This window comes from Nothobranchius furzeri, chromosome 18, assembly GCF_043380555.1.
Source record: "Nothobranchius furzeri strain GRZ-AD chromosome 18, NfurGRZ-RIMD1, whole genome shotgun sequence".
NCBI lineage: Eukaryota > Metazoa > Chordata > Actinopteri > Cyprinodontiformes > Nothobranchiidae > Nothobranchius > Nothobranchius furzeri.
In genome coordinates, this window is record NC_091758.1 from 11,483,163 (window position 1) to 11,508,458 (window position 25,296).

Genomic DNA, 25,296 nt, shown 5'->3' on the forward strand with positions numbered 1-25,296 from the left:
CTTCTCTTGTCAACTCTTGATTTTACTTGTTTTTATCGTTTTAGCATCCAAACCTTTGCTGTACCAGCTGTATGACATTAAAAGGGCCTTGTGATGAAGAAGGAAGTGCTAGGTGGAGACGACAAAGCAGTCAGGTGGACACGAGCTCTGCCATGGCAGTGTTTAGCCCGGTGTCTAAGCTCTTAACGTTCACCTCAGAAGCCCTGTGTCGGGATATCTGATCAAATGACTGCTAGGTTTGTGTCCGTGTCCTCAGGAGTACTGGAACAGGACACGGATATAGATAAACACTCCGTTTTTTGTCTTCACGTTGTGATTGCGGTGGAAAAAGCTGTGAATGAAACCGCGAGCGAGCGTCATGGTCGGTCTGCGGCCGACAGACGAGGAGTTTTAGCCTAGTGGGTAGTGTTGTTGCTTTAGTATTGGTGTGGTTCTGTCTTAGGGGTCTGCACACTAAAGGGTGGAGGGTGAACAAGCTCATTTATACGCTCTCACACGGATTTTGTAAGTTTTCGACTCCCTGCATCTTCACTCTCGTTGCACACTTGTCCATCTGCCTCCACGTTGAGTCTAAACCGTTTTTATTTCAAGTACAACGTGTCCGTTTTCTACCTACAGCCTACTCTGACGGTATCCAGCTGAACACTGAGGCTGTTTTTAGATTAGGTGCTTTAGTTGACGCCACATGAGCCCCAGTCCTGCCTGGTGATTAAATACGTGGATGGGACGTTCTCTTTTAATGCTTCTGGTGGCGGAATAAAGAACCGTTTTTGTACACAATAGGACTAGTTTAGTTTTAAGGTTATTACTAGCAAACCTGAGGAGCTAGTTTTTTTTAATTGACTACGTTGCATAGTTGTAGATGTGTGTAATGAGTCCCTCCTGGGATGATGGCGCTAAACCGTGCTCTTGCTGAAGGATGTGAGTGGATGCTCGTTCTGCTGTACATCTACTGCACAGCCTTCTGTTTCGTGGTTTCAAACGACCCTGAGCTGAGCACGAGAATGGTGAAACAAAGATTAAGCCTGAAGCTTTTGGTAGGAAATGGACCGGTTGTAACTTGTAGCTTGACGGTGGTGGTGGTGAAGTCTCCGGAACTTCATCTGAGGCAGCCCCGACAGCAATGTGCTGGAGCCTCGCAGGGTTTAGGTCACTTTCTGTAGTTGAGTGGGGAGTGGGTTGTAGTTGTAATTTGTACATGATTGTTCTGTTGTGAATAGGATGTCTGCTCTGTTTACTGGGTCCAGGGGAGCTGCTGAAGGCTCTCGGACCAGGACTTGCACAGAGGGACTGGCGATGATTACTCAGTTAGGCCTCCTAAGAATTTTTTATTATTTTATTTTGTCTGGATCTATTTCGCCTGTTGGCTTGAGAAACGACGCGACTATTAAAGTAGTACGTCTCACTGGTGGCTCTGACTTTCCATGGGAAAGGTGTTCTGTCCTGTCCTTTTTGTTGTCCCACATGTCCCCAATACCTGTAGCTGCGTGCTGGACATGGTTTATTCACCACAGCTCATCTCGTTCTGTGGATTCTTGTGAAATGTTTCTTTCACTCCCGTCCCTTGTTTTTCTTTCAGTTGTAATGCCGCTGTATCTGTGTTTTAAAATTGTGTAAATAAATTAATAAATACTTGTATGTGTGCATTTTAATGGGGTTGTGTGTACATGTATGTTGTTAATCATTTGACTCGGACTGAGAAGTGCATCAGCACATTATTTAGACATGTTCGCTGCTGAAGAGGATTATCTGTTCGATAAGGAGAGACTGGCTAGTTTAGTACCCTGCTGTTCAATGATTGAATGTAATTCCATTACTCCCATCAGTACATGGACTAATGGAAGGCACCTGTAATGTTGAGTAGAAGTACTTTTTGCAGAAGTCACTAGTGACAGACTTGAGCTTATGGGACTGTGCCAACAACACAGGTCATGTCTGGTGGAGTCCTAATCACAGATGGACTTCTGAGGGCTTCCCTCTTGAACATATGGAGAAGTCTGCATGGGGTGATGTTTCCAGTTTCTGAGTAAAAGTTTGTCATGGAGTGTAATAACGCATCTCACCATCTAGTGGCGCTGTGGTGAACTAAGGTTACAGTAGAGGTCATGCTGAGGACTTTCAGAACAAACGCATCATAATAAAATCCAGCTGCTTGTTTAGGATCCTGAAGCAGCGGTGTGGGTAAACACCTGGGTAGGAACAGGGTCAGAATGAACACTTAGGTCATGTCCTCTATAATCTACACGTTATCACCTAGGTGATTAAATCTGAGGGATATCAGCAGATGGATAAATCATTCTTGTTTCCGGCCCTTCCGGGACACGTGACTCTGGATGCTGCTGTTGCCATGGCAGTTAACCCCCACACCGCCCGGGTGTTACCCGATCTCAGTCATCTAAAGTCTAATTATAGCACCAGCTGATGGACGGCCACTGGAGGAGAGGAGGGGAGGCGGTGCGGCACTAGGACCCGGGAGCGTAGCCCCTCTGCTCCGCAGACGGACGTGCGGCTTGAAGCGGTGCTCAGCTGCGGGAGGAACGGCTCTCAGGTAAGACGCTCAACAGTTTGCTGTACATGCCCGGATCACCACGACCCGTGGGTGTATCCTCATGGTTCTGATGGGAGAAGACCGGTAAACGCTCCGCAGCGATGACGGCAGCATCCCGGTCCTGATCCCGGGAGCCACCGTTGAGATGGCGCGGGATGCGTAACGATCAGCAGCGGTGTAGTCCTGCTGCCAGTCATTAGGATGGGTCGGGCACTGGTCCCTCTGCAGGTGAAGCCCTGACTGTGCAGGGTGGGATGCTACGAGCCTGCTAAACACGACCTCTGGCTCGTTCACCTGATTAAAACCTGAGAAAACACGAAAGTTGGGAACATTTTTAATTCTAAGCAACAAGAACAACAAACGTCTCATGCGGAGATGTAACCTTTCCTCCGTGATGATCAACCTCTGGTGTGAGGAGTGTTTACATGTTCCATCATTTAGCCATAATATGACCAGCAGCAACCCACTGCAGGTACACCCCGTACAGGATTAGATCAATGTGAGATATCCCACTAAAATACAACACTTCATCATCATTACCCATATGGCCATAAAGTAGGAAGTGTTTCATTTCTTTGTGACTTTGGTTTGAGTTTAAAATCAAAACTCATACCAGGAGCTCGGGAACAATCCCAAAACACTGCTGGTCCACCTGGACAGGTGTTCATGCTGACCTGAGCCCTGAGAGTAAAGCCTGAAGGCAAACAGGAGTAAAATTATTTAGACAGCTACGGGTCTGACGATGTAGCACGTGGAAACGAAGACTGACCTTTTTCATCAAGTCCCATCAACAGGCTGGAAATTATTGTGTTTGGCAGAAACCCTTGATTTCTGTTAAGCTCCGCCCCTCTGACATCCCCACCATCATTCCTCCTGTTTGTAGCAGAGGTAGAGTGCCCTATACACCCATGATGTCCGCATCAGCGAACCGTTTTACTGCGTTGTTTTGTAGGAGTCTGAAAAAAGAACATGGGGGGATGGGGGGTCAGTAAATCACACTTGCTCTGGTAGCCGAGGCGGTGTGAACATCAGCTAATGGCCGAGGGTGTCGTTTGTTTCTAATTTAAAGGTTTTTGTGGGACATTCCACTAAAGTGGAATCCTCTAGACCTCTGTTCCTTCAGCAGAGACACCTGATGAGTAGTGAACAGGTCAGAGGTTAAAGTGCTTCATTCATCCAGGGGCCGTGAAATAAACACTGTGTAGTTGTCTCGTAAGGATGGAAACACTACCATTTATTAAGCAGTTCGTTCATTCTTGCTGTGGTAGTAACCGGGTGAACACGGCAACCCAGGCCTCTCATTATCATGCTGCACAGATGAAAAACACAGTGCATCAGTGTCTTCATAGACAGGAGGTGGTAACCAATCAGCAACCTTTTAGCGTCAGCCCTGGAAAAAAAAAACTAGGCACTGGTCTGGTGTCAGATCCCTAAATCAGTATCACCGAAACTCATTTCAGCACAACGGAGTTATGATGATGATGTGCTGCGTTGCCGGTGGAGTCTTCTCTGTGTGCTGCGGTCACTGCTCCTGAAAACCATCCATCACCTTACGCTGCGGGTACCAGTCCTGTGTGATGGTTAGTATAATCCTCAGGAGCAGTCAGAAACGATTCAATCAGTCAATCAATCAGATTTATTTTTATAGCACCTATCTCCACCTTATCAGAGGCCCAAGGTGCTGAACAGCACATAAAAACGAGGATAAAAAAACATAGTAGATAAAAGAGTGAAGTTAACGAAAAATAAATAAATATAAAAGTAATTAAAAACTATAAAGTACAAAAGGTAAAAGTACTAAAGCCAGAGTTAACGATGTTGGGGGAAAGCTAGTAAATAAAAGCGAGTTAACTCCTCTAGAGAAGGAGCTTGCTGCACTGCCAGAGGGAGCTCCTTCCAGAGTGTAGAAGGCCCGGTCCCCCTTGATCGGAGTTTAGAGCGGGGGACTTCCAGCAACTCCTGCTCAGCAGAACGAAGGGCCCGAGTGGGGACACGCCGCTGCAGCAGTTCAGCAAGATTTGGGGGAGCCCTGCCCTGCAGCACCCTGAACACATGGAGGAGGATCTTAAATCTTGTCTGATGAAACACCGGAAGCCAGTGCAGAGAAGCCAGCACTGGCGTGATATGGTCTCTCCTTCTGGTCCCAGTCACAAACCTCACAGCAGAGTTTTGGACTAGCTGGAGTCGTGCAGTCGTAGCCTGACTCAGTCCAGCACACAGTGCATTACAGTAGTCGATGCGGGACACGATAAAAGCACATGCTACTGTTTCCAGATGTACTCTGGACAGGAGAGGCTTTATCTTGGACAGCCGTCTCTAACAGTATTACAACCTCCGTTTTAGACTCCTTTAGGAAGAGGAAGTTAGCAGCCCATCCATGATTTAACTTCCCAATAACGCAGACAGAGTCTTCTGCTCCCCGAGAAAAAGGCAAACAGATCTGGCAGTCATCTGCATAAAAATGGAACTGAACACCATGGAGCTGAAGGAGGACCCCCCCCCCCAGGGGCAGGAGGTATGGTGGAAACAGAAGGGGGCCAAGGACAGAGCCTTGGGACAGTTTTTGTCCCACTGTTTGTGTTCTGTGTTGTTTCCTTATATAATGTGATTTTGTGAATGGACACATGCAAAAATCACCTTTTGCACGTTTTCATGCTGCATGTGGGTCTCTGCTGCCTCCGTACATGCGCAGCTTGGAAGTCAGATTGGGAATCTGTATTTGTGTTTTTGTTAGACAGAGTATATGCAGGTCCTTAAAAAAGTCTTAAATTTGCTTTTCCAAATTTAAGACCTTAAAAATCCTTAAAAATGACAAATAAACCTTAAATAGTTTCCAAAGGTCTTAAATTACCAAAGACCCAATAAACAAGATTCTTTTATTTCTATAAAATTTTTGTGAATTTCTAGTTGGTGTTCAGCATGTTTTGTGTATGATATTGGCGTAAGCGGAACCGTACACATTCGGTCGGTTGTGAAAGTGGGCTATTTTTAGATGAGCATGCTAGTGGGAGTTTGCGCCATGGGGAAGTGTAACGTTAGTAACGTTGGTAACTGGATGGCTAATCCCACGTTCACGACGTGGTTAGTACCAGATCCAGGCAATAGCTGGAAATTATAGCTTGAATTTAATTTTAAAAAATAGCTTAAATTTGGTCAAATGGACTTAAAAAAGGTCTTAAAAAGTCTTAAATGTGGCTCCCTTAAACCTGCAGATACCCTGGTTAGAAAACCCTGTCCAAACTTTTGCTGCATGATCTTTTATTCCAGCTGATCTCACCACCTTCCTTGAGAATCGGCCATAAAGCATCATGGGAGGTGTTGCGGTGGACGAGGGTTCAACAGGTGTGAAGGCTCCAGATGGAGGTTGGGGCTGGGCTGTACTGGCTGGATGTTTTGTTATCACCGGTTTCTCCTACGCTTTCCCGAAAGCAGTTAGCGTCTTTTTCAAAGAGCTCATCAGGGAATTTGGTGTTGGATACAGCGACACAGCCTGGATTTCTTCCATTCTGCTGGCGATGCTTTATGGAACAGGTGAGGTGAATTCTGTTTACATTACTCACACAAGTCTGACAGATAAAGGACTGCTGTAGCTACATGAGCATTTGAGCTGTTATATTGCTTCTCTATACTCAGAGCGACCAATCAGATTTCAAAAATAACAAATGGAACATTTTCCAGTGAACTTGGCCTTTAAATGTTAATGTTTTTGGGTATCTTGTGGTAGTCCCCATACCGTGGGATTCTGTGGAGGTCAGTTCCAGGGAGGGGAATTGCTTTGGACTCAACAGTGACGAGGGTCAGTCTACAGGAAAATTCAGGGTCAGAATCTGTTGTTAGGAGTTTGGATGAAACAATTTTTCAAACTGAACTTCAGATGCGTCCCAACTTGGGACCTTTCTGAGACGGGCTGTGGAGTGAAGTGTAGGTGCAGTGTCAGGCTACACAAAGGGTTTAAGTGGTTGCCGCTATAAAGCAGGACTGGTCTTCCAACACCAAGCCTGATCTTGAGTTTCCACGATAAAAAGGACCAACCCTGTTGGTGCAGATCTAGATCCGGTGAACTTCTACACTGAAGCTGACGGGTGGTGTTGTCATGGAATAAACAACATCAAAGACAACTGTTGTTCCAATGGGTTTACTGGTTGTGGTGAATAAAAACCTGCTGTTCTGAATATCTGGGTCAAATTTGCCCCATTGGTGGGGTAGATCCAGACTCAACCAGATGTACAGCAGTAGGGAATGTTGGAAAACACATATTCGTCTCTCCTGTCTACGATGTGTCGTTGCTTTTCCTCACAAAGAGATGGTTGTGGCCATCAGACATTAAGGCTCATCGTTTAGCACAAACATACAAGTGGTACCAGCTGAGGAGGATTATCCTAAACTCCTCTCAGACCTTTAGAGGTTGTACCTTCTGAAGACAACATTTTAAACGTAACACCTTAAACATGAGCCTTAACAAATCTCTCCCTCAATACTCAATCCTCCATGTGAATGGAACTTTTTCATTTGGTCAGATAGGATCAGTGTTTAGGTTGTTGCCTTGGCAACATCAATCTAGGAGTGGGACAAAGCTCCTGAAGGACCATTGTGTCATAACTCATTAAGTATTTCTGCATCACGAGATCTCTGTTCTCTTTCCTTTATTGACTTAAGAACTGTGGCTAAGACTAAGAAGGTCAGAGGTTAGACCTGGGTGCTGATCACGTTCCCTATCTGCTCTGAACAAGCTACTGAAGGTAAAAACGGATCCATCCAAACCCTGAAGCCTAACAAAGTGAGCAGGTCATTCATCTGGTTTTCTCTTTTTAATCAAAAATGTGTAAAAATCATTGGAATTAGCTGTGACTTTTGTTCTGAGTGAAGAAAACTACAACTTTGAACCAAAATAAGTGGAGTTTAGTTGTTAGATCAAACACAGAGTGACTTCCCAAACTCCAGTAAAAACGTGGAGGTCTTCCAGTGTTAGAGTTTAGATGTTGATGGTGATGACCTCCCCAAACACACACACGTACACACACCCTGTGCAGGTCCTCTCTGCAGTGTGCTGGTTAACCGCTTCGGCTGTCGCCCAGTGATGATGGTGGGAGGCCTCTTTGCCTCCCTTGGGATGATCTTGGCCTCCTTCTCTACCAGTATCATCCACATCTATCTCTCGACTGGAGTCATCACAGGTTTGACTCTTTACTCTTTTGGTTAGCCCGTTTAATGATTAAAACGTTGATCTAATGGATTTATTTGGCGTTCCTCAGGTCTGGGATTAGCCCTAAACTTTCAGCCATCTCTAATAATGCTGAACCGTTACTTCAGTGAGAAGCGTCCACTGGCCAATAGCCTTTCAGCTGCTGGTAGCCCCGTGGCCTTGTGCTGCCTCTCACCTCTGGGACAGGTGCTTCAGTACCAGTATGGATGGAGGGGGGGCTTCCTCATTCTTGGTGGCCTTCTACTGAACTGCTGTGTGTGTGGAGCCCTCATGAAGCCTCTAGTTGCTCCCAAACCTCTGAAGACCAAGGAGCTGGATGAAGATTATGAGACGGAGCCAGAGGTAGCGAAGAAGAGGGCTAAACACAAACTATTAGACTTTTCTGTGTTTAAGGACCGTGGCTTTGCCATTTACACCGTGGCAGCCTCCATTATGGTGCTGGGGCTGTTTGTGCCTCCAGTGTTTGTTGTGAGCTATGCTAAGAAACTTGGAAATGAAGACACCAAGTCTGCCCTGCTGCTCACCATCCTGGGTTTCATTGACATTTTTGCCCGACCTACATGTGGCGTGATTGCAGGGCTGAAGTGGGTTCGGCCACGCTGTGTCTACTTTTTCAGCTTTGCTATGATTTTCAATGGAATCGCAGATCTAATTGGCTCACAGGTGAGTGAATGCTTGATGGAAACCATCAGTGTAAATAATGAGACTTCTACCTGAACAATGTCTTTATTTCTTCCCAGTCTAAGGACTATGGATCACTGGTGGCCTTCTGCATCTTCTTTGGCATCTCCTATGGCATGGTGGGTGCGCTGCAGTTTGAGGTTCTGATGGCAATAGTTGGAACAGAGAAATTCTCCAGTGCCATTGGCCTGGTTCTACTCATGGAGGCGATTGCTGTGCTTGTGGGACCACCAGGTGCAGGTCAGTAAGCTCTGCTGGTTTTTGACGGGTACCAGCAGTCCAAGCGGAACGCGGCTCCGGTGGTCGCCAAGGCAAAAACCCGGGCATGGGAGGAGTTCGGTGAGACCGTGGAGCAAGACTTCTGTACGGCTTCGAGGAGATTCTGGTCCACCATCCGGCGCCTCAGGGGGGGAAGCAGTGCACTACCAACACTTTCTATAGCGGGGACGGTGTGCTGCTGACCTCTACTCAGGACGTTGTGGATCGGTGGGCAGAATATTTCGAAGACCTCCTCAATCCCACCGACGTGTCTTCCAGTGAGGAAGCAGAGTCTGGGGTACTTTGGGTTGGCCTCTCAAATCTCTGGTGCTGAGGTCACTGAGGTGGTTAAAAAGCTCCTCTGTGGCAAGGCTCCGGGGGTGGATGAGATCCGCCCAGAGTTCCTTAAGGCTCTGGATGTTGTGGGACTGTGTTGGCTGACGCGGCTCTGCAATATCGCGTGGACATCGGGGGCAGTCCCACTGGACTGGCAGACCGGGGTGGTGGTCCCCTTATTTAAAAAGAGGGACTGCAGGGTGTGTTCCAACTACAGGGGGATCACACTCCTGAGCCTTCCTGGTAAGGTCTATTCAGGGGTTCTGGAGAGGATGGTCTGTAGGACTGTTGAACCTCAGATTCAGGAGGAGCAATGTGGTTTTCGTCCTGGCCGTGGAACACTGGACCAGCTCTACACCCTTAGGAGGTCCTGGAGGGTGTGTGGGAATTTGCCCAACCAGTCTACATGTGTTTTGTGGATTTGGAGAAGGCGTTTGACCGCGTCCCTCGGGGGGCCCTGTGGGGGGTACTCCGGGAGTACGGGGTAGCAGGCCCTCTGATATGGGCTGTTAGGTCCCTGTATGACTGGTGTCAGAGCTTGGTCCGCATTGCGGACAGTAAGTCGGGCTCATTCCCCGGGGCGGATTTAGGACTGAAGAAGACACACGCACGCACGCACGCACGCACGCACACACACACACACACACACACACACACACACTTGTCTTGTACCACATAATTTTTAATCTGAAGCTACATATTAAGCATATTCAGGGCAGAGTATTGTTCCTGTTAGTGTTTAGTGTGAGATGATAGTAAATATTCCCGTTCTTTCTCCAACAACTTTACCTGATAAGCTAACTTTAGGCAAACCAGCAGCACAACAAATATTTTCAAATAAGACTCACAAACCTGAGTCAACACCAGTCTCATCAAAGCTGGGGTTCTGTCGCCGTACTTTTGGTCTAAAAAACGTCCTTATGTCCATCTTCACTCATGCGTTTCAGACAGAGTGTAAAAGAAGCCGGCTGCTGAAGGGCTTCTTCTTCAGTGGTGGAGGCTCAGGCAGGCTGTATACAAACTACTGCCAGCTGCTCTGTCTCTGTTGGACTTTGGTACTGCATGTTACTTCCGCGTTTTAGATCTGGGGCTTTTCATAAAACATTCGGGGCTTGAGCCCAAGTACCCGGGCCTAACGATGCCCCTGCTCATTCCCAGTGAGAGTTGGACTCCGCCAAGTCTGCCCTTTGTCACAGATTCTGTTGATAACCTTTATGGACAGGATTTCTAGGTGCAGCCAAGGTGTGGAGGGCATCCGTTTTGATAGCCTGAGGATCAGGTGTCTGCTTTGTGCAGATGATGTGGTCCTGTTGGCTTCATCAGAACGTGATCTTCAGCTTTCGCTGGAGCGGTTCGCAGCCGAGTGTGAAGCAGCTGGGATGAGAATCAGCTCCTCTAAATCTGAGACCATGGTCTTGATTCAGAAAAGGGTAGAATGCCTTCTCTGGGTCAGGGATGAGGTCCTGCCCCAAATGGAGGAGTTTAAGTATCTCGGGGTCTTGTTCACGAGTGAGGGAAAGCTGGAGCGCGAGATCGATAGGCAGATTGGTGCTGCATCTGCAGTGATGCGGATGTTGTACCGGTCTGTCGTGGTGAAGAGAGAGCTGAGTCAGAAGGCGAAACTCTCGAGTTACCGGTCGATCTACGTTCCTACCCTCACCTATGGTCATGAGCTTTGGGTAGTGACCGAAAGAACGAGATAACAGATACACGCGGCTGAAATGAGTTTTCTCCGAAGAGTGGCTGGGCTCTCCCTTAGAGAGGAGGAGCTGACCCAAGTGGCTGGGGAGAGGGAAGTCTGGGCCTCTCGCCTTAGGCTACTGCCCCCGCGACCCGACTCCGGATAAGTGGATGAAATGGATGGATGGATGGATTTTGCCAAGCAAAAGTAATCTACCATGTTAAACTAACTTCATGATGGATGGATGGGTTTACTGGTCTAAGAAAATGTATCTACATAGCACTAATCACAAACAATAAAATCAGACTGCTTCACAAAAATTAAAAAATGATTAAAAAAAACATCATTAAAAATATCATAAAACAAATGAAAGATTGAAGATGGAAAAAGTCATGAAACAAATAAAAAAACAGAAAAGATTTAAGTAAAAACAGTTTTAAATCAAATGGTCTTTAGCTGCTTTTTAAAGGTGTCCAGACCGTGGATGCAACGTAAAGGTAAAGACAGCTCCTTCCATAGGCAAGGAGGTGCAACAGACTGGAAAGTGCAATCACTAGGGCCCTTATCCATCAGCCATACTTACGCACAGACCTGTGCATATTTCATGAGTAGGAACAATCTTACCCATGTGGTCAGAATTAGATTAGAAGGAAAATACAGTCATGTGTAGAGTTAAGGATTGGCTACTTATTTATTAAATGATCAATAAGATGTGATATTACATATAAATATCAATCTGATTGGTTTTTGAATGTTTAATCAGAAGACTTTAGTTTCTTTGACTTTTCAGGGAACACACCCTTCCCATTAATCCAGACCATCGACATATAAATATTGGACAATGGGTTTACATAGACTCCAATAACACATTTTTGAGGAGAAATGGGAGGTGGCCACCACCGCCATTTTGACCGTGTCACAGGTTCCATCAAGCCCAGACAATTCCACAAAAGGGAAGAGAGGTGGAGCTGAGGGTGGGGCTGTAAGGCTGGGATCAACTGACGACACCCGGTCGAACTAGCTACAAGCTAACCTGAAGCTAACCCAAAGCTAATGCGGAGGTGGGAGCTAAACTAACGGAGGTAGCAACCTAGCTACAACCGGAGTTAACTGTGCACAACACCAGAGCTTCTGAGTCAGAGATACGCCGGGCTGACCGCTGGGGAGAACCGGGTGGAAAGGTTTCCATCCCAGAGCTCCACAAGCCGGCAGCCCGCTCAGCAGACAGACGCCGTGATCAGACAGAGATGCGCCGAGCTGGGGGGAGGGGAGAACCGGGTGGAAAACATCGGTCTCCCGAGAGCTCCACAAGCCGATAGTGGGAACCCAGCTCCACCAACATGTTATATTTCAACCCATTTTCTAAAGTGCAGCATTATGTTAAATGCACTGGGTTTTACCCTATTACATTTAAATTTCATGGTTAAACAGTACATGTTAAAATCTAAGCTCAGCTCGGCAGTGACCTAAAATACATAAATATAATTTTACTTACCGAAAAAAATGAAGTGGAGACTCCTTGGACGCTCTATTAGTGCAATTAATGCCACAGCAAGTCATTTTGTCCAACAATTGCACAAATAATATCCAAACAAGAATAAACAAACACAGAGACTCAAACTCCCGGAGCAGTTTCCAAGCCAGACCGAGGCTCTACTGAGGCCTTTCCACGGAGCTAGCTCTGTGGTCACGTGGGTCTGACGCTCATTAATTATACAGAATTTTAGGCTTTTAATACACTTAAACAGAAGAGTGAGAAAAAAAATTCACCTCCCTCAGAGTTGTCATGAGTGTAAACTAGATCATTTAAACCTAAAACATGTTTTGGTACCAGGCTGTAAACATGTTTATTTCTGCTGTGAAATTGGTATTTTTAACATGGGAGTCAATGAGGATTTGCTCGCTTCTGACACCAGCCCCTAGTGGATGAGGGTGGAACTGCAATTTTTGGTACTTCTGGGATTGCTTCAATTTTTGAGCCACATTGTGCGGGCCTGATCCAGACAGAGTCAAGAATAGAGTTTATAAAATCGATTTTAATTCTATTTCCTAAACTAAATGATTGTTCATGACAAAGTATGAATGAAATGATGGTTGTGCAGGTAACCGAGGATGAATGAAATGGTGGAATGTGAGCATGCTGTTTTAGCAGAACCTTGTATCTGAGAGAGAGAGATTGTGAAGTCTGGGTGGGAAAATCTGTTTGGCTCTATGGTTTGATAAGCTAGAGCGTTGTTTACAAAACCGTCCGACGCAGTCGCGCAGAGTCGACACACCCTTTGTGTGACGGTTGCCCACCGGCGGTCCGGACGAAAGCGGCCCGAGTGGTGAGTTTCACCGGACGTCGAGACCACAGGAACCCAAAGAGACGCATTTCCCTTTTGAATTCAGATTTCTAGTCCAGCCGTGAGCTGCAACAGGGTCTGCAGGTTAGATGTCCGTCTGAGGTGCTGGTGGCTCTTTAAAGAGTCGTCGTGTCTTAAATCACTCGCCAGTGTTGCAGAGAGGCTTTGACCTTGGGGTCAAAAGAGAGGATGGTCTCAAAATGCTGGCTCACCCGACTGGCCAAACCAGATGGCAGCTGAAGAACTAATGAATCAGGAAGTGATTCCTGTATTTATCAAATGTTGTTTATAAATTCTAGACAAATAAGAACTTGACACGTTTAAAAGGGCGTTAACAAAGTCCTCAGAAATCACGCCTTCACTCATACTCAGAGAGGTTAACTCTTAGTGTGAAGTGAAAATGTTCTTACACGTGTGTGTGGAGTGAATGTTAAAATACTAATTCAACAATTAAAACAAGGTGTGAATATACTGAGATTAAATTGTTAAATCAACAAATACTAATTGGGGCCTCGTTTATCAAGCTTGCTTAAGCACAAAACGGGGTCGGAAAACTGCGTAAGCAGCTTTCCACGCAAACTTTGGGATTTATGAAAGAAAACTTAGTGGAAAAATATGCACAACTTTAAGTTGGCTAAGGACCTGGCTTACGCACATGTTGGACATGGAGAGCTCCTGCAGTGCTGCTGCTGAGAAGATACAATTATGAAATCCTGCAGCATTATCACTTGTACCGCTTCGTTTTCACACAGAACAAGACCCCCCACACGTGTACACACACACACACACACACAGCCAGAATACGGAATGCAGAATATCAGCAGGGCGACAGATTGAGACAGAATGTTATGCGCCTGTGACAGTGTGTGTGTCCTGTCACTGTGACACGATTGATCATGCACCCTGGTTACTTGGCTAAGTGAGTTCTCCATTAGAATCAGAATCAGAATCAGAAAAGGTTTATTGCCATTGTCAGTGAACAAGCAGTTCACAAACTAGGAACTTGCTTCGGTACTAATGTGCTACATATAACATGAATAATAAATTTCAAAAATAGAATAAGTAGAATAAAATATAATAAAACTAGCATAAAACATTCAGCTATCAAAAAAAGGCAGGTAATGGTAATATGGCCGATAACGTGACGTTATGTCAAGTACAGAAGACGAGCATGGTTGTGTGTTTATAAGCTGTTCACAAGTCTAACGGCAGATGGAAAGAAGCTGTTCTTATGGCGGGAGGTTCTGGTCTGGATGGACCGTAACCTCCTGCCTGAGGGAAGCGGCTCGAAAAGTCTGTGACCCGGGTGAGAAGGGTCAGCTGCTATCCGGCCTGCACGCCCCCGAGTTCTGGAGACGTACAGGTCCTGGAGAGATGGAAGGCTGCAGCCAATCACCTTCTCAGCAGAGCGCACAATGCACTGCAGTCTGTGTTTGTCCCTCACCGTGGCTCCAGCGTACCACACAGTGATGGAGGAGGTGAGGATGGACTCAATGATGGCCGTGTAAAACTGCACCATCATCTGGGCCGGCAGCTTGGCCTTTTTCAACTGCCGCAGAAAGTACATCCTCTGCTGGGCCTTTTTGAGCAGGGAGCTGATAGATGGCTCCCACCTAAGGTCATGTGTGATGGTGGGTCAGAGGAAGCGGAAGGAGTCCACAGTGGTGACGGGGGTGTCCGTCAGGACGAGGGGGAGAGATGGGGCTGTGACTTTCCTGAAGTCCACAATCATCTCCACTGTCTTCTGAGCATTGAGCTCCAGGTTGTTGCAACTGCACATTAGGCTGACTGGTTAGCGCACATGACTCTCACCCTGGAGTCTGGGGATCGAATCCCAATTGGACCTTTTTTTTTATGTCCGCCACAGATCTCTCTGAAGAACTCAGCATTGACGGCTTCAGCAACGCTGTGCCACTCCGTGGATTTCTCTTATTTGTTTTGCAAAAGCACTTCCTTTCTTTTCTCCACCTCACCCACAAGTACCTGAATTTCTGTTTCTGTGAAATATCGCTTCCTTGATCTGCCTTGATCTACGGTCACCATCGTCATTGGTGGAGCGCTGCAACAGCCGGCTTATGTATATGCATGAGATCCACAAGGCACTTTGCATTGACTATTTATGGCAGTAAGTGGGCGTGGTGAGGGCGGGATGTGACTAAAGAGCAGCTGAGAAACATTCTCGTTAGTCTTCGATTTATGAAGCGGAGATTGCGTGCAGCTGTGTGTACTCCATGTTTGATAGATCACAAACCTACTTGGCATAAGTACTTTATTTTTGCTGAACATAAGTACGGTTTTAGTAAGGATTCTACCAGTGTTTGATAAATGAGACCCCTGGTCTATAGAACCTTACATGGACAAGCACCACCATACATTGGTGATCTTCTCAGTCCCTACACCCACAGCGCTTTGTGTTTATATCTGTGAAAGGCGCTATATAAATAAACTTTTACTTACTTACTTACTTACTACACCCCCAGAGGGTCCCTGAGGTCCAGTGACCAAAGCCTACTGGTTGTGCAGCACCAGGCTAAAGGTGACAGATCATTTGAATTTGAATTTATTTATTGAATGGGACAATGCATATTAATGAACGTCATCCATTGTCTGAACCCGCTTTGTCCACGCGGGGTCGCGGGGGGGGGTTGCCTATCTCCAGCGGTCAACGGGCAATCAGGCGGGGTACACCCTGGACAGAGAGCCAGTCCATCACAGGGCAACACAGAGACACACAGGACAAACAATCATGCACACAGACACCTAAAGACAATTTAGACAGACCAATCAACCTAACAGTCATGTTTTTGGACTGTGGGAGGAAACCCGAGCACCCAGAGAGAACCCACACATGCACAGGGAGAACATGCAAGCTCCATGCAGAAAGGACCTTCTCGCTGCAAGGCAACAGCTCTAACCACTGCGCCACTGCACAGCCCATTAATAAACCCTTCAAGACGTATACCAGAATTAGAAAAACTAGTTTCCATCCGTAGTCCCATGTACATAAAGCACAGACATTACAATTTAAAACAAGGTAAAAAAAAATACATACAAAATAAGAATTAAAAACAAGGATAGCTAAAATATGTGATTAACATAATTCTGGTACATCTGCTGCTGTGGTCCCCAGACTCTAGACCTCTCTCCCCCTGAGCCTGAGATCCGTGGACTCAGTGGTCTTCTTTAAAAATCAGCTGAAAACTCACCTGTTCAGGCTTTGGTGTGACCTTCATCACCACCCTCTCCTTATCTGCTCTGTCTACCAATTCCACCTTTCCCATCTAACCACTGCGCCACTGCACAGCCCATTAATAAACCTACAAGACGTAAATATACATCAGCAGATGAAAACGGATGGATGGATTTTAAATCACTGCAGATGCAGCACCAATCCGCCTATCGATCCCACGCTCCAGTTTTCCCTCAATCGTGAACAAGACCCCGAGATACTTAAACTCCTCCACATGGGGCAGTACCTCATCCCTGACCCGGAGAAGGAATTCTACCCTTTTCCGAAAATATTCCGTAAATACACCTTTTTCTTATTTATTTTCCCAATCCCTTTCCTTACATTTTTATCACATGTTTTTCACCTCCTTTTTATGATATTTTAAAATCCATCCATCCATCCGTTTTCATCCACTTATCCGGAGTCGGGTCGTGGGGGCAGTAGCCTAAGGCCACTTGGGCCAGCTCCTCCGGGGGAATCCCAAGGCGTTCCCTGGCCAGGTGAGAGACATAGTCCCAATCCGCAGCACCAATCCGCCTATTGATCTCACGCTCCAGCTTTCCCTCACTCGTGAACAAGACCCCGAGATACTTAAACTCCTCCACTTGGGGCAGGACCTCATCCCTGACCCGGAGAAGGAATTCTACCCTTTCCCGAATCAAGACCATGGTCTCAGATTTAAAGGAAAATCTTTTTTTTTTTTATATATATTTTGGTTTTAGAAATTTTTGTTCTTGTGAAGTGCTTCGTGATTTTTATCTTAAGAGTCGCTGTACAAAATATTGTTTTCTTTCTTCTTTCTTTTCTTTCTATTGGACATCACATCGGTAGGAACCAGTTTCTACCACCTGCTGACAAACGAGTTGGTGGAGCGTTTCAACCGCACATTGAAGACCATGATTCGGAAGCTCATTCACGTGAACAAACGTCACTGGGATAAGTGACTGGACCCTCTGTTGTTCGCAATCCCAGAGGTTCCTCCAAGCCTCCACAGGGTTTCCCCCTTTTGAGCTGTTATTTAGCAGAACCCCCCAGGGGAATGCTGGACCTAATTAAGGAAAATTTGGAGGAAGGTCCAAGCACAAGTAAAAATGACATCCTTTACGTCCTGGACCTGAGAGCAAAGCTCCAAACACTGGGAACACTTTCACGAGGACATTTGCTCCAGGCCCAGGAACATCATCAACAGGGTATGAGAATTTTACCCAGGGGATCAAGTTGTTGTATTACTCCCTTCTTCCAGCTCCAAACTACTCACCAAGTGGCAAGAACCCTTTGAGGTAACGCGGTGAGTGGGGGACGTGGACTACGAGGTGGTGCAGTCTGACAGGGGAGTAGCCACTCAGATCTATCACCTGAATCTCCTAAAAGCACGAAGAGAGGAGGCGCCAGTATCTCTACTGTGTGCAGTTCGGGGGAAGAGTGATTTGGGGCCAGAGGTACCAAAACAGTCCGATGAGACCCTTGTCTTCTGGGATGACCATCTCTCTGTCAGATAGCTTACTGTCTGATCCTCCATGGGCAGATGGAGCGGGCATAACTGAGGGGGCACGCTGCCACACAGCTGGAGTGCATCAATAATCAGACCTCGCCTTCTAACTATAGGAGGAGGAGGAAGACAGGGGAGGACAAGCTGGGACTGAAAAGCCAGGAGAAACGTCTGGGCGGGCTGGGAGAAGGAGAGCGAAGGGAAAGGAGTAAATAAAGCTGTGTTGAACTGAATGGTGTGACGTGTTGTGTGTGTGGCCGCGGAAGTAGCTGGTTCATGCCACAGGGCAATTTAAACAAGCTGTCTTTGCACAGAGCGGGACGTTGACAGTTTCACTTATAGAGTGCATGCCAGCTTACTGTGCACCCTGAGAGCTAATTATTTTACCCATGCAATTTTGCATTGGTAAAAAAAACAATTTGGTCGTAAAAAAAAAAGGTTTTGAGCCATAATGTAACGAATATGTAGGTTAATACAACTCTCATTTGATCTTGTCTTTGTTTCAGGGCGGCTGCTTGATGCCACCAACAACTACATGTATGTCTTCCTGCTGGCGGGATGTGAAGTGGTGCTGTCTGCTGTGGTTCTAGCTGCCGGCAATTTTCTGTTCATTAAGAGGTCCCCTGAGCCAGCAGACAAACTAGAGAGCATCACAGCAACCGACGATTGTACTTCAAAGATGTGCAGCACAAGTGCAGAGGTGAACGATGATGAGGAGAAAAAGGTGAGAGAAGAACAGGAGATGGTGATAAAGGAAAAGGAGGAAAGGGTTGAGTTCAGGCAGAAGAACATCACAGTGGACACACAGGAAGTGGAGAGGTTCTTGAAAGAGCCCCAGACAAATGGTAACATGGCTGCTTGTCCCGAGACCTGTTTGTAGGCTCAGGGAGGATTCAGGTGGGGTCACTAACTAAATAGCTTTGTGAAATATACTATTGCCTTGTTTGTTGAAAAGCTTTGGCATGATTCTCGTTGACTCATGCAAGGAGATAAAATGTAAATTATGCATATTTTCATCAGTAAAGTCATTTGATGTTGGCAAATTGACTTCATGACAAATAGGAGGTAAGTTTCAGTACTGCCCTATGAACACGGCTCATCAAATGTAGACATGACATTTTATACAGTCACCAGCCAAAAAAATCTAGATATTTTTGTCAAAATTATATCTGATCTGCGTTACCAGACCATAACTGCAATGTATTAATATGTATTAAGAATAACTGACCTGACCTACTGGTTCAACAGGATAACTAACCAGCTAACTGCTGACTCACGTTCTGAGTTAAAATAACCTTCCACTGTCAGGTGTTAGCTTCGGGGTTCGTCTTACACCTTCAAGCAACCATCTGTCCAGAGGGACCACAACATGCCCACATGAACGGAACAAATACATGTCAGAACAGAATGGCCTGCTTAATTCAAACGAGATCAATCACTAATGATCTTCTAATGTTGCTGACTCTGGCTCGGTCTCTATCCTCATTCTCCTTTACCTCAGTGCTGAATTTGACACCATCTGTCACTCCCCCCTATCCACAATAGGCAATTCTCACATTCCACTTAACTGGTTCAAGTCACATCTTAGCTTGACTAATTTTACCTCCACTCTTTCTTGTGTTTTATGTGGGGTTCCTCAAGGTTCTGTCATTGGCCCCCTAGTATTCATAATCTATCTGATCCCTTTGGGTTCAAACTTTTCTAAATTTAACATCAACTTTCATTGTTACGCTGATGACACCAGGTTTATATTTCAACTGCTCTATCTTCAATGCTTCCACCATCCTCTCTGGGGGGGGGGGGGGGGGGGCAACAGATCATCAGTCTTGTTCTTGCGGGCTTAATTTAATCTATTATTTATTTGATCGGTTATATTATGCAGCCATGGTAAATCGCTGCTGAATTATGAGGTGCAGCATGTGATTACCAAGGAAAATGGTGGAAAACTAGCTAACTTTTCAATGTTTTCCTGCTTGGGGGTATAACTAGGGAGATCAAGTATCTAGTATAACAAAATCTAGTCAGTTTGCCTGGATTGCAGCTGTGAGGTGACCAAACATCACCTTCTGGAGTATTTTCATTCTGGTATGTTACAGATGGTGTCCATTTTTTTTTATAAATAGTTTCTTTCCTTCAACCATGACATAAACACACTACACATACATGGGCTACACACACATACCGGTAGGCTAATGCGTGTGCGGTGACACGCGACACAACTTTACTAGAAAAACCAGCAAATGAGATATTTTCCTTTCATCTGGATGTTTATATCTGCTTAAACCACAAACAAGATAGCTGAAAATATCCATTATGCAGAGCTGCAGCTGCAACAAGTTTTAGTCTGTGCTCCATTCTGGTCTTTCACTTGGAACTAAGCCGTTTATAATGCTGATCTTGTCCACATTCCAGTTCCCGACACATTTTTTAACGTATCCCTGTATATTCTGCACACTTTTGGGGATTTTAACATGTTGTTTAACACGTTCTGTCTCCCAAATCTGTGACGTACTGTTTGTTTACACCATTTGTTTACACTCTTAAGGCCATCTGTATGTCCACGCACATCCTAGAATGCAACGCAAAATCACATGTGATCCCAAGCCCTATTATTACATTAACGTGGTGGAACCTGTAAATGTTGTTGCAGACAAATCTGTAAAAGAGGAAGAAAGAAAAATAAACAGCACTTTAGAAAGGTGAAAAAATTAGTGAAAGCGGGACACGCAGAGAGTTTACCCTGGCTGCACACTGAAAGCATCAGCGGAGCGCAACGGCAGCGGAACGGTTTACTCACGACAATCACAGCACTCCAGTGCACACCGGGAGAGTCTCAGCAGTGAAGCAGCTTCTCTGCCACTCACAAGATCACAAATGCCTCAAGACTTCAGGGATCGTCCAAGGTTACGTTTTTTTCATGCCTTCCGCCCTTAAACCAAAAAGAAAGAAATCACGTTGTTATCGCACTTTGATGTCACATATGATGTTGTTCCTCTTCACTGCCATGACTAAAGCCGTGAAAAACACATTGCTGCACTTCTGGAACGATGTTGTGAGTAAATAAGCCGTTAGGCAGGGTTTGAATCACGGGGAGCTAAGGGGAGCATGGTTCATCAGAAAGGGTGATGGGCTCCCCTGGAAGCCCTGAACTTACACACCCAGGGGGAGCCCAAATAAAGATCCTGGTTCCACTTATATTACATTATTTATGTGGACTCTCCAGGAAACAAGTTAAATGTCTGGAGATTTATCCCACTACATGTTTTAACTTTCTAAAGCAATTATTTATTAGCTTGTAATATTTATACATTTGATACAATTCAGATCACCTTCAAAGCTCAGTCCCACACCCAGGGCCGTATCAAGGCATTTCAGGGACCAAGTTGCACCCCCCACCCCCATCTCACTGGGCTCCCCCGGAAGCCTCTATGTAATTCGTACCCTGCCATTTGGTCAGACATGATCTTCATATGAAATTTGCATAACTGCAATACCTTTATTTTGAAAATTACTGGGGATTTTAGACTGAAATCGTGTGTGATTTCCTGTCGTGCCCCATGTTAACTGCGGTAATTGACGCATCCCAGAAGCGGCTCACGGAAAAAAAGAACCCGATTCTATCTTTAGCGGCGCGGTGTGCCGCTTCTGGGATGCGTCTGAAAATTGCTGTGTCGCGGCTGGTTTGTGGCACTCCAAAGATGGATTCTATTTGAAGCAGTGACGTTCTGATGCCGTTCTGCGCCGCTGATGCTTCCAGTGTGCATTTGGGGTTAGCATGTCTAAATAGGGCATGCCGTTTTAACATTTAATCAGTAATCAGACCTCTCCGTATTTTATATTTTTGTAGCAAGTTGCAAATCGAGCAAAAAATAATTGTATCAAGTGTTCTACAACAAGAACAAGAAAATGATCCGATCCGAGAACGAAAACCGTGATCTGATCCAAACCGTGACTTCTTTGTTCCGTTGCAAACCTCACTCACTGAATGCCTTACAGAGATTAGGTCCTGGTTCACTTCCAACTTCCTTAAAAGTGTGATTGACTGAAAACATTTTTTTAGTGATTATAATCGGTTACTCTGAGTTTTTAATGCAGGCTGAACACAAAGATAGTCTCCTACACCTATCTTCTGCATTAGCTTCTGATAGAAAACAGATGGTGAAACTCTAGAGTATGAAAAGCCTGACAGATCTACATCACATTGTGAATTGGACTTGTCCATATTGACTCACGATGGGCAAGGCTGTTGTTGCTTTAGCGTACAGAATCAGCAGAGAATGTCTCTTTCAACAGAAGCTAACTGCTAGCATTAGCAAATCAATCACATGGCTGAAGGTCCTCCAGGCTTGTTATTTGTGGAGGTAAAACATCCATGTCCCCGAGCAAACAGAGTTAGTGTTAGTCGCATTGCTGTTATCCAATCTGAGACAAGATGTCTAAATGTCTGGAAATAAGACTCTATGGCCCAATCCCAATACTCTCACTTGTGCCCTTCAATTGCGCGTTCCGGCCAGGGGTGCGAGTGCGTAGGGTGTCCCGATTCTCAAGTGCGGAAGTTGACCACGCCCCTATTGCACCGTTAATCTGCACTTCACCCAAGTCCGCAGCGATGCGAACCTCGGGCAAGGGTATTACCCACAAGTCATTGCTGCAGGAGAAAAGGCTCAAGTTCCTTTTCTGAAAATATATATTTTCTAATGAAATTAGTTAATTTTAGGACGATTAGTTGATGCTCTAAAACTTTCAGACAAAGTAGCAAAGAAGTCAAATTTATTTCAAACAGCTGTTTAACTGTTTGTTTAAAAGCTGTTAATAAAGGTCTTTGAAAAAAGTATCACAGCAGCCAGCATCCCGGCATGCGTTTCGATCGATGACGCAATGCTCCTTGTCTCAATTCTGCAGTTATTTGCACACTTGTGTACTACGCACTCGAAGCCTTACAGCGCACTTTCTCCAAGTGCACTTAGCCGAAGACCGCAGGGCGCAGTGCGAGTGTTGAGATTGGGCCCAAATCCTCCCGTTTGAAGTACAGCTGTGATGTTGCAGACTGGTCCTGTGGGCTTTTTTGTGCCCTGAGTTCTGCCTGCAAGGCATTCATTCCTACTCGAGACCAGTGCAAATGTAATGATTAAACGAGTAATCCACACTTATAAGCTGAACTCTGACAAAAGGAAGTCCTTCCCATTAACTGCCTTGATCCGATTAAGAGCCTTGGTGTAATTCTGGACTCTGTCCTAACACCCTCATATCAGTTCTGTCACTCACTACCACCTGCGCCCATCTCTCTCTTCTCACTCCACCGGTGAGTTACTATTGTAATTCACTCCTTGTTGGTCTGCCACAGAAGCCTCCGCATAAACGGCAACGGGTCTAAAACTGCTGCTCGCATCATCATGAAACACCCTCCTCTGATCACATGACCCCCCCGTTATTCAGCAGCTTATTGGATACTACTGAAATTCAGGGTTGATTACAAAATCTTGCTTCTCACGTATGAGACCATTCACAACCTTTCCACCTCACCTCTCGCAGCTCTTACAAACGTCTACACCCTCCCACGCGCTCACATCGTCAGCTTCCATTAACCTCCACAATCCCAACTTCCCCATGCGCCATCCCTGTGGAATTCCTTACCAGCTGACCTCAGGAATACCACCACCCTGCACCATTTCACAGCTAAACTTAAACCCAGCTGTTCAAGATTGTCTACTCGTTGTAACTAACTGTAATTTAAGTATTTTATTTTGGTTTTAGATTTGCTTGTCAATCACTGTAATTCTTTTTTAATCTGTTGTGATTGTTTTTAATATTTCCCCCTCACTGTTTGGTGACTGGGCTGCCCAGTGGCGCAGTGGTTAGAGCTGTTGCCTTGCAAGAAGGTCCTGAGTTCACATCCCAACCTGGGGTCTTTCTGCATGGAGTTTGCATGTTCTCCATGTGCATGCATGGGTTCTCCCAGTCCGAAAACATGACTGTCAGGTTGATTGGTCTGTCTAACTTATCCTTAGGTGTGTGTCTGTGCATGGTTGTTTGTCTTGTGTGTCTCTGTGTTGCCCTGTGATAGACTGGCAACCTGTCCAGGGTGTACCCCGCCTGCATGCCCGGACACTGCTGGCTCCAGCCTCCCTAACCCTAACCCTGCATGGTGATTCTAAATCAGCACCTCAAATCAAATGTACTATTATTACAACCTCAACCCTGAATAAAACATGCATTATGAGTCTAAAGCCCCTTAAGATTCAGAAATCTGGAAGTTTCTTTTTCATCTCTGTGGTCTGTTGTTGAGAGACTACGGTTGTTGTTTTTATACATAATAAAGTGTCAGTAAAAAGCTCATGTGGCTGTAAGTAAGTAGCTCCATGTTCCCGTCAAACATGGCAGGACTGTCTTTGGCCTCTCCCACTAGTCAGCGCGACGGGTCAAAGCTGCCCAGCTTCTGCATGCTGTCCAGTGCTGCTGCTGCTGTTCTTGTTCTAGCGTGGTGATTTCCTCCCAGCGACACAGCACGCCTCAGATGTTCTTCGTAGGCATCACTTGTGTGATGTTTTAGTTTGTAGGTCCTTTCAGCTCCCTCTTCAGTCCGTCAAAGATGTGTGTTGATGTAGTCGTGTGACAGTGAGTCCAAATTGTTTCAGCCTCATGTAATTCTCCTCAAAGTTCACCCGCTGCACCGCACTGAGTGTTGATTGGTATGGAGTCTGGACACATATATATATATTTATATATAACAGGATGTGATAAATAAATATAACAGAAATATATATTTTAACAAAGCAGATCTATTGGACGTGTTCCTTTAATAAGTGTTTTGTCTGTACTGTCTCTAAGTGTTTCACTTTAACGTAATATTAAAGAAGACTCCGTTCTTTTAGGACTTTGAATGTTTTTAGTGTCACAACATTTCCTGTGGAGCAAAGAGAGAAATGCTCAGATAAACTCTGATGTAGAAATCTGGATGAGATCCTCAGTCGGAGTGGGTCCAGAGGACATGACCAGTTATCGCTGAGGTTTTACTAAAAGGATAGATTCATCAGTCTGAGTTCATCTGATTAAATATATTTGAGATCCATAGTTAAAACACAGTATTTCAGTTTACTTACTTGGTCATCTGCCTTCTGACTGGATTTATGCAATAAAAGGTAAAGTATTGCAGCTCCTGTAGAAACCAGAGCCGGCCTTTCCTCTGAAGAAAGTCACTTTTCTGATTCCTAACATCACTCTCTGCCATAATGATGGGTTCAGGGACCAAAACGACAAAAGGGTGAGAAATGTTATTGCCTAAGAAAAGCTAAAGAGCACTGCCTGAGCCAACACAAAAACAAACCGAGTGCTGAGACAAGTCTGGAACAACAGAAGGACACAACTAACCTCACAACAGGACAAATAAGGGACAGTAGCAAACCACCTGATGTGCAGCAGGAACTAGACCAAAGAAACAAATATAATGAGTCAACTTACATGTTATTTAATGAGCCATAAGACATAAGATTCCATAGGAAATATGGAATCAACCTTATGGATCTGTG

At 45.5% G+C, this 25,296-nt stretch overlaps 1 protein-coding gene across 1 annotated transcript; it reads left to right on the plus strand.

Moving 5' to 3' along the window:
- The first annotated feature begins 2,431 nt into the window (after nucleotides 1-2,431).
- Nucleotides 2,432-18,854, plus strand: slc16a3a (solute carrier family 16 member 3a). Its single transcript, XM_015968960.3, has 6 exons — nucleotides 2,432-2,548; nucleotides 5,816-6,079; nucleotides 7,579-7,722; nucleotides 7,801-8,414; nucleotides 8,492-8,672; nucleotides 18,277-18,854. The coding sequence occupies exons 2-6, from the start codon at nucleotides 5,857-5,859 to the stop codon at nucleotides 18,648-18,650; spliced, it is 1,536 nt and encodes a 511-aa protein (XP_015824446.3). The 5' UTR covers nucleotides 2,432-2,548; nucleotides 5,816-5,856; the 3' UTR covers nucleotides 18,651-18,854.
- The last annotated feature ends 6,442 nt before the right edge of the window (nucleotides 18,855-25,296 follow it).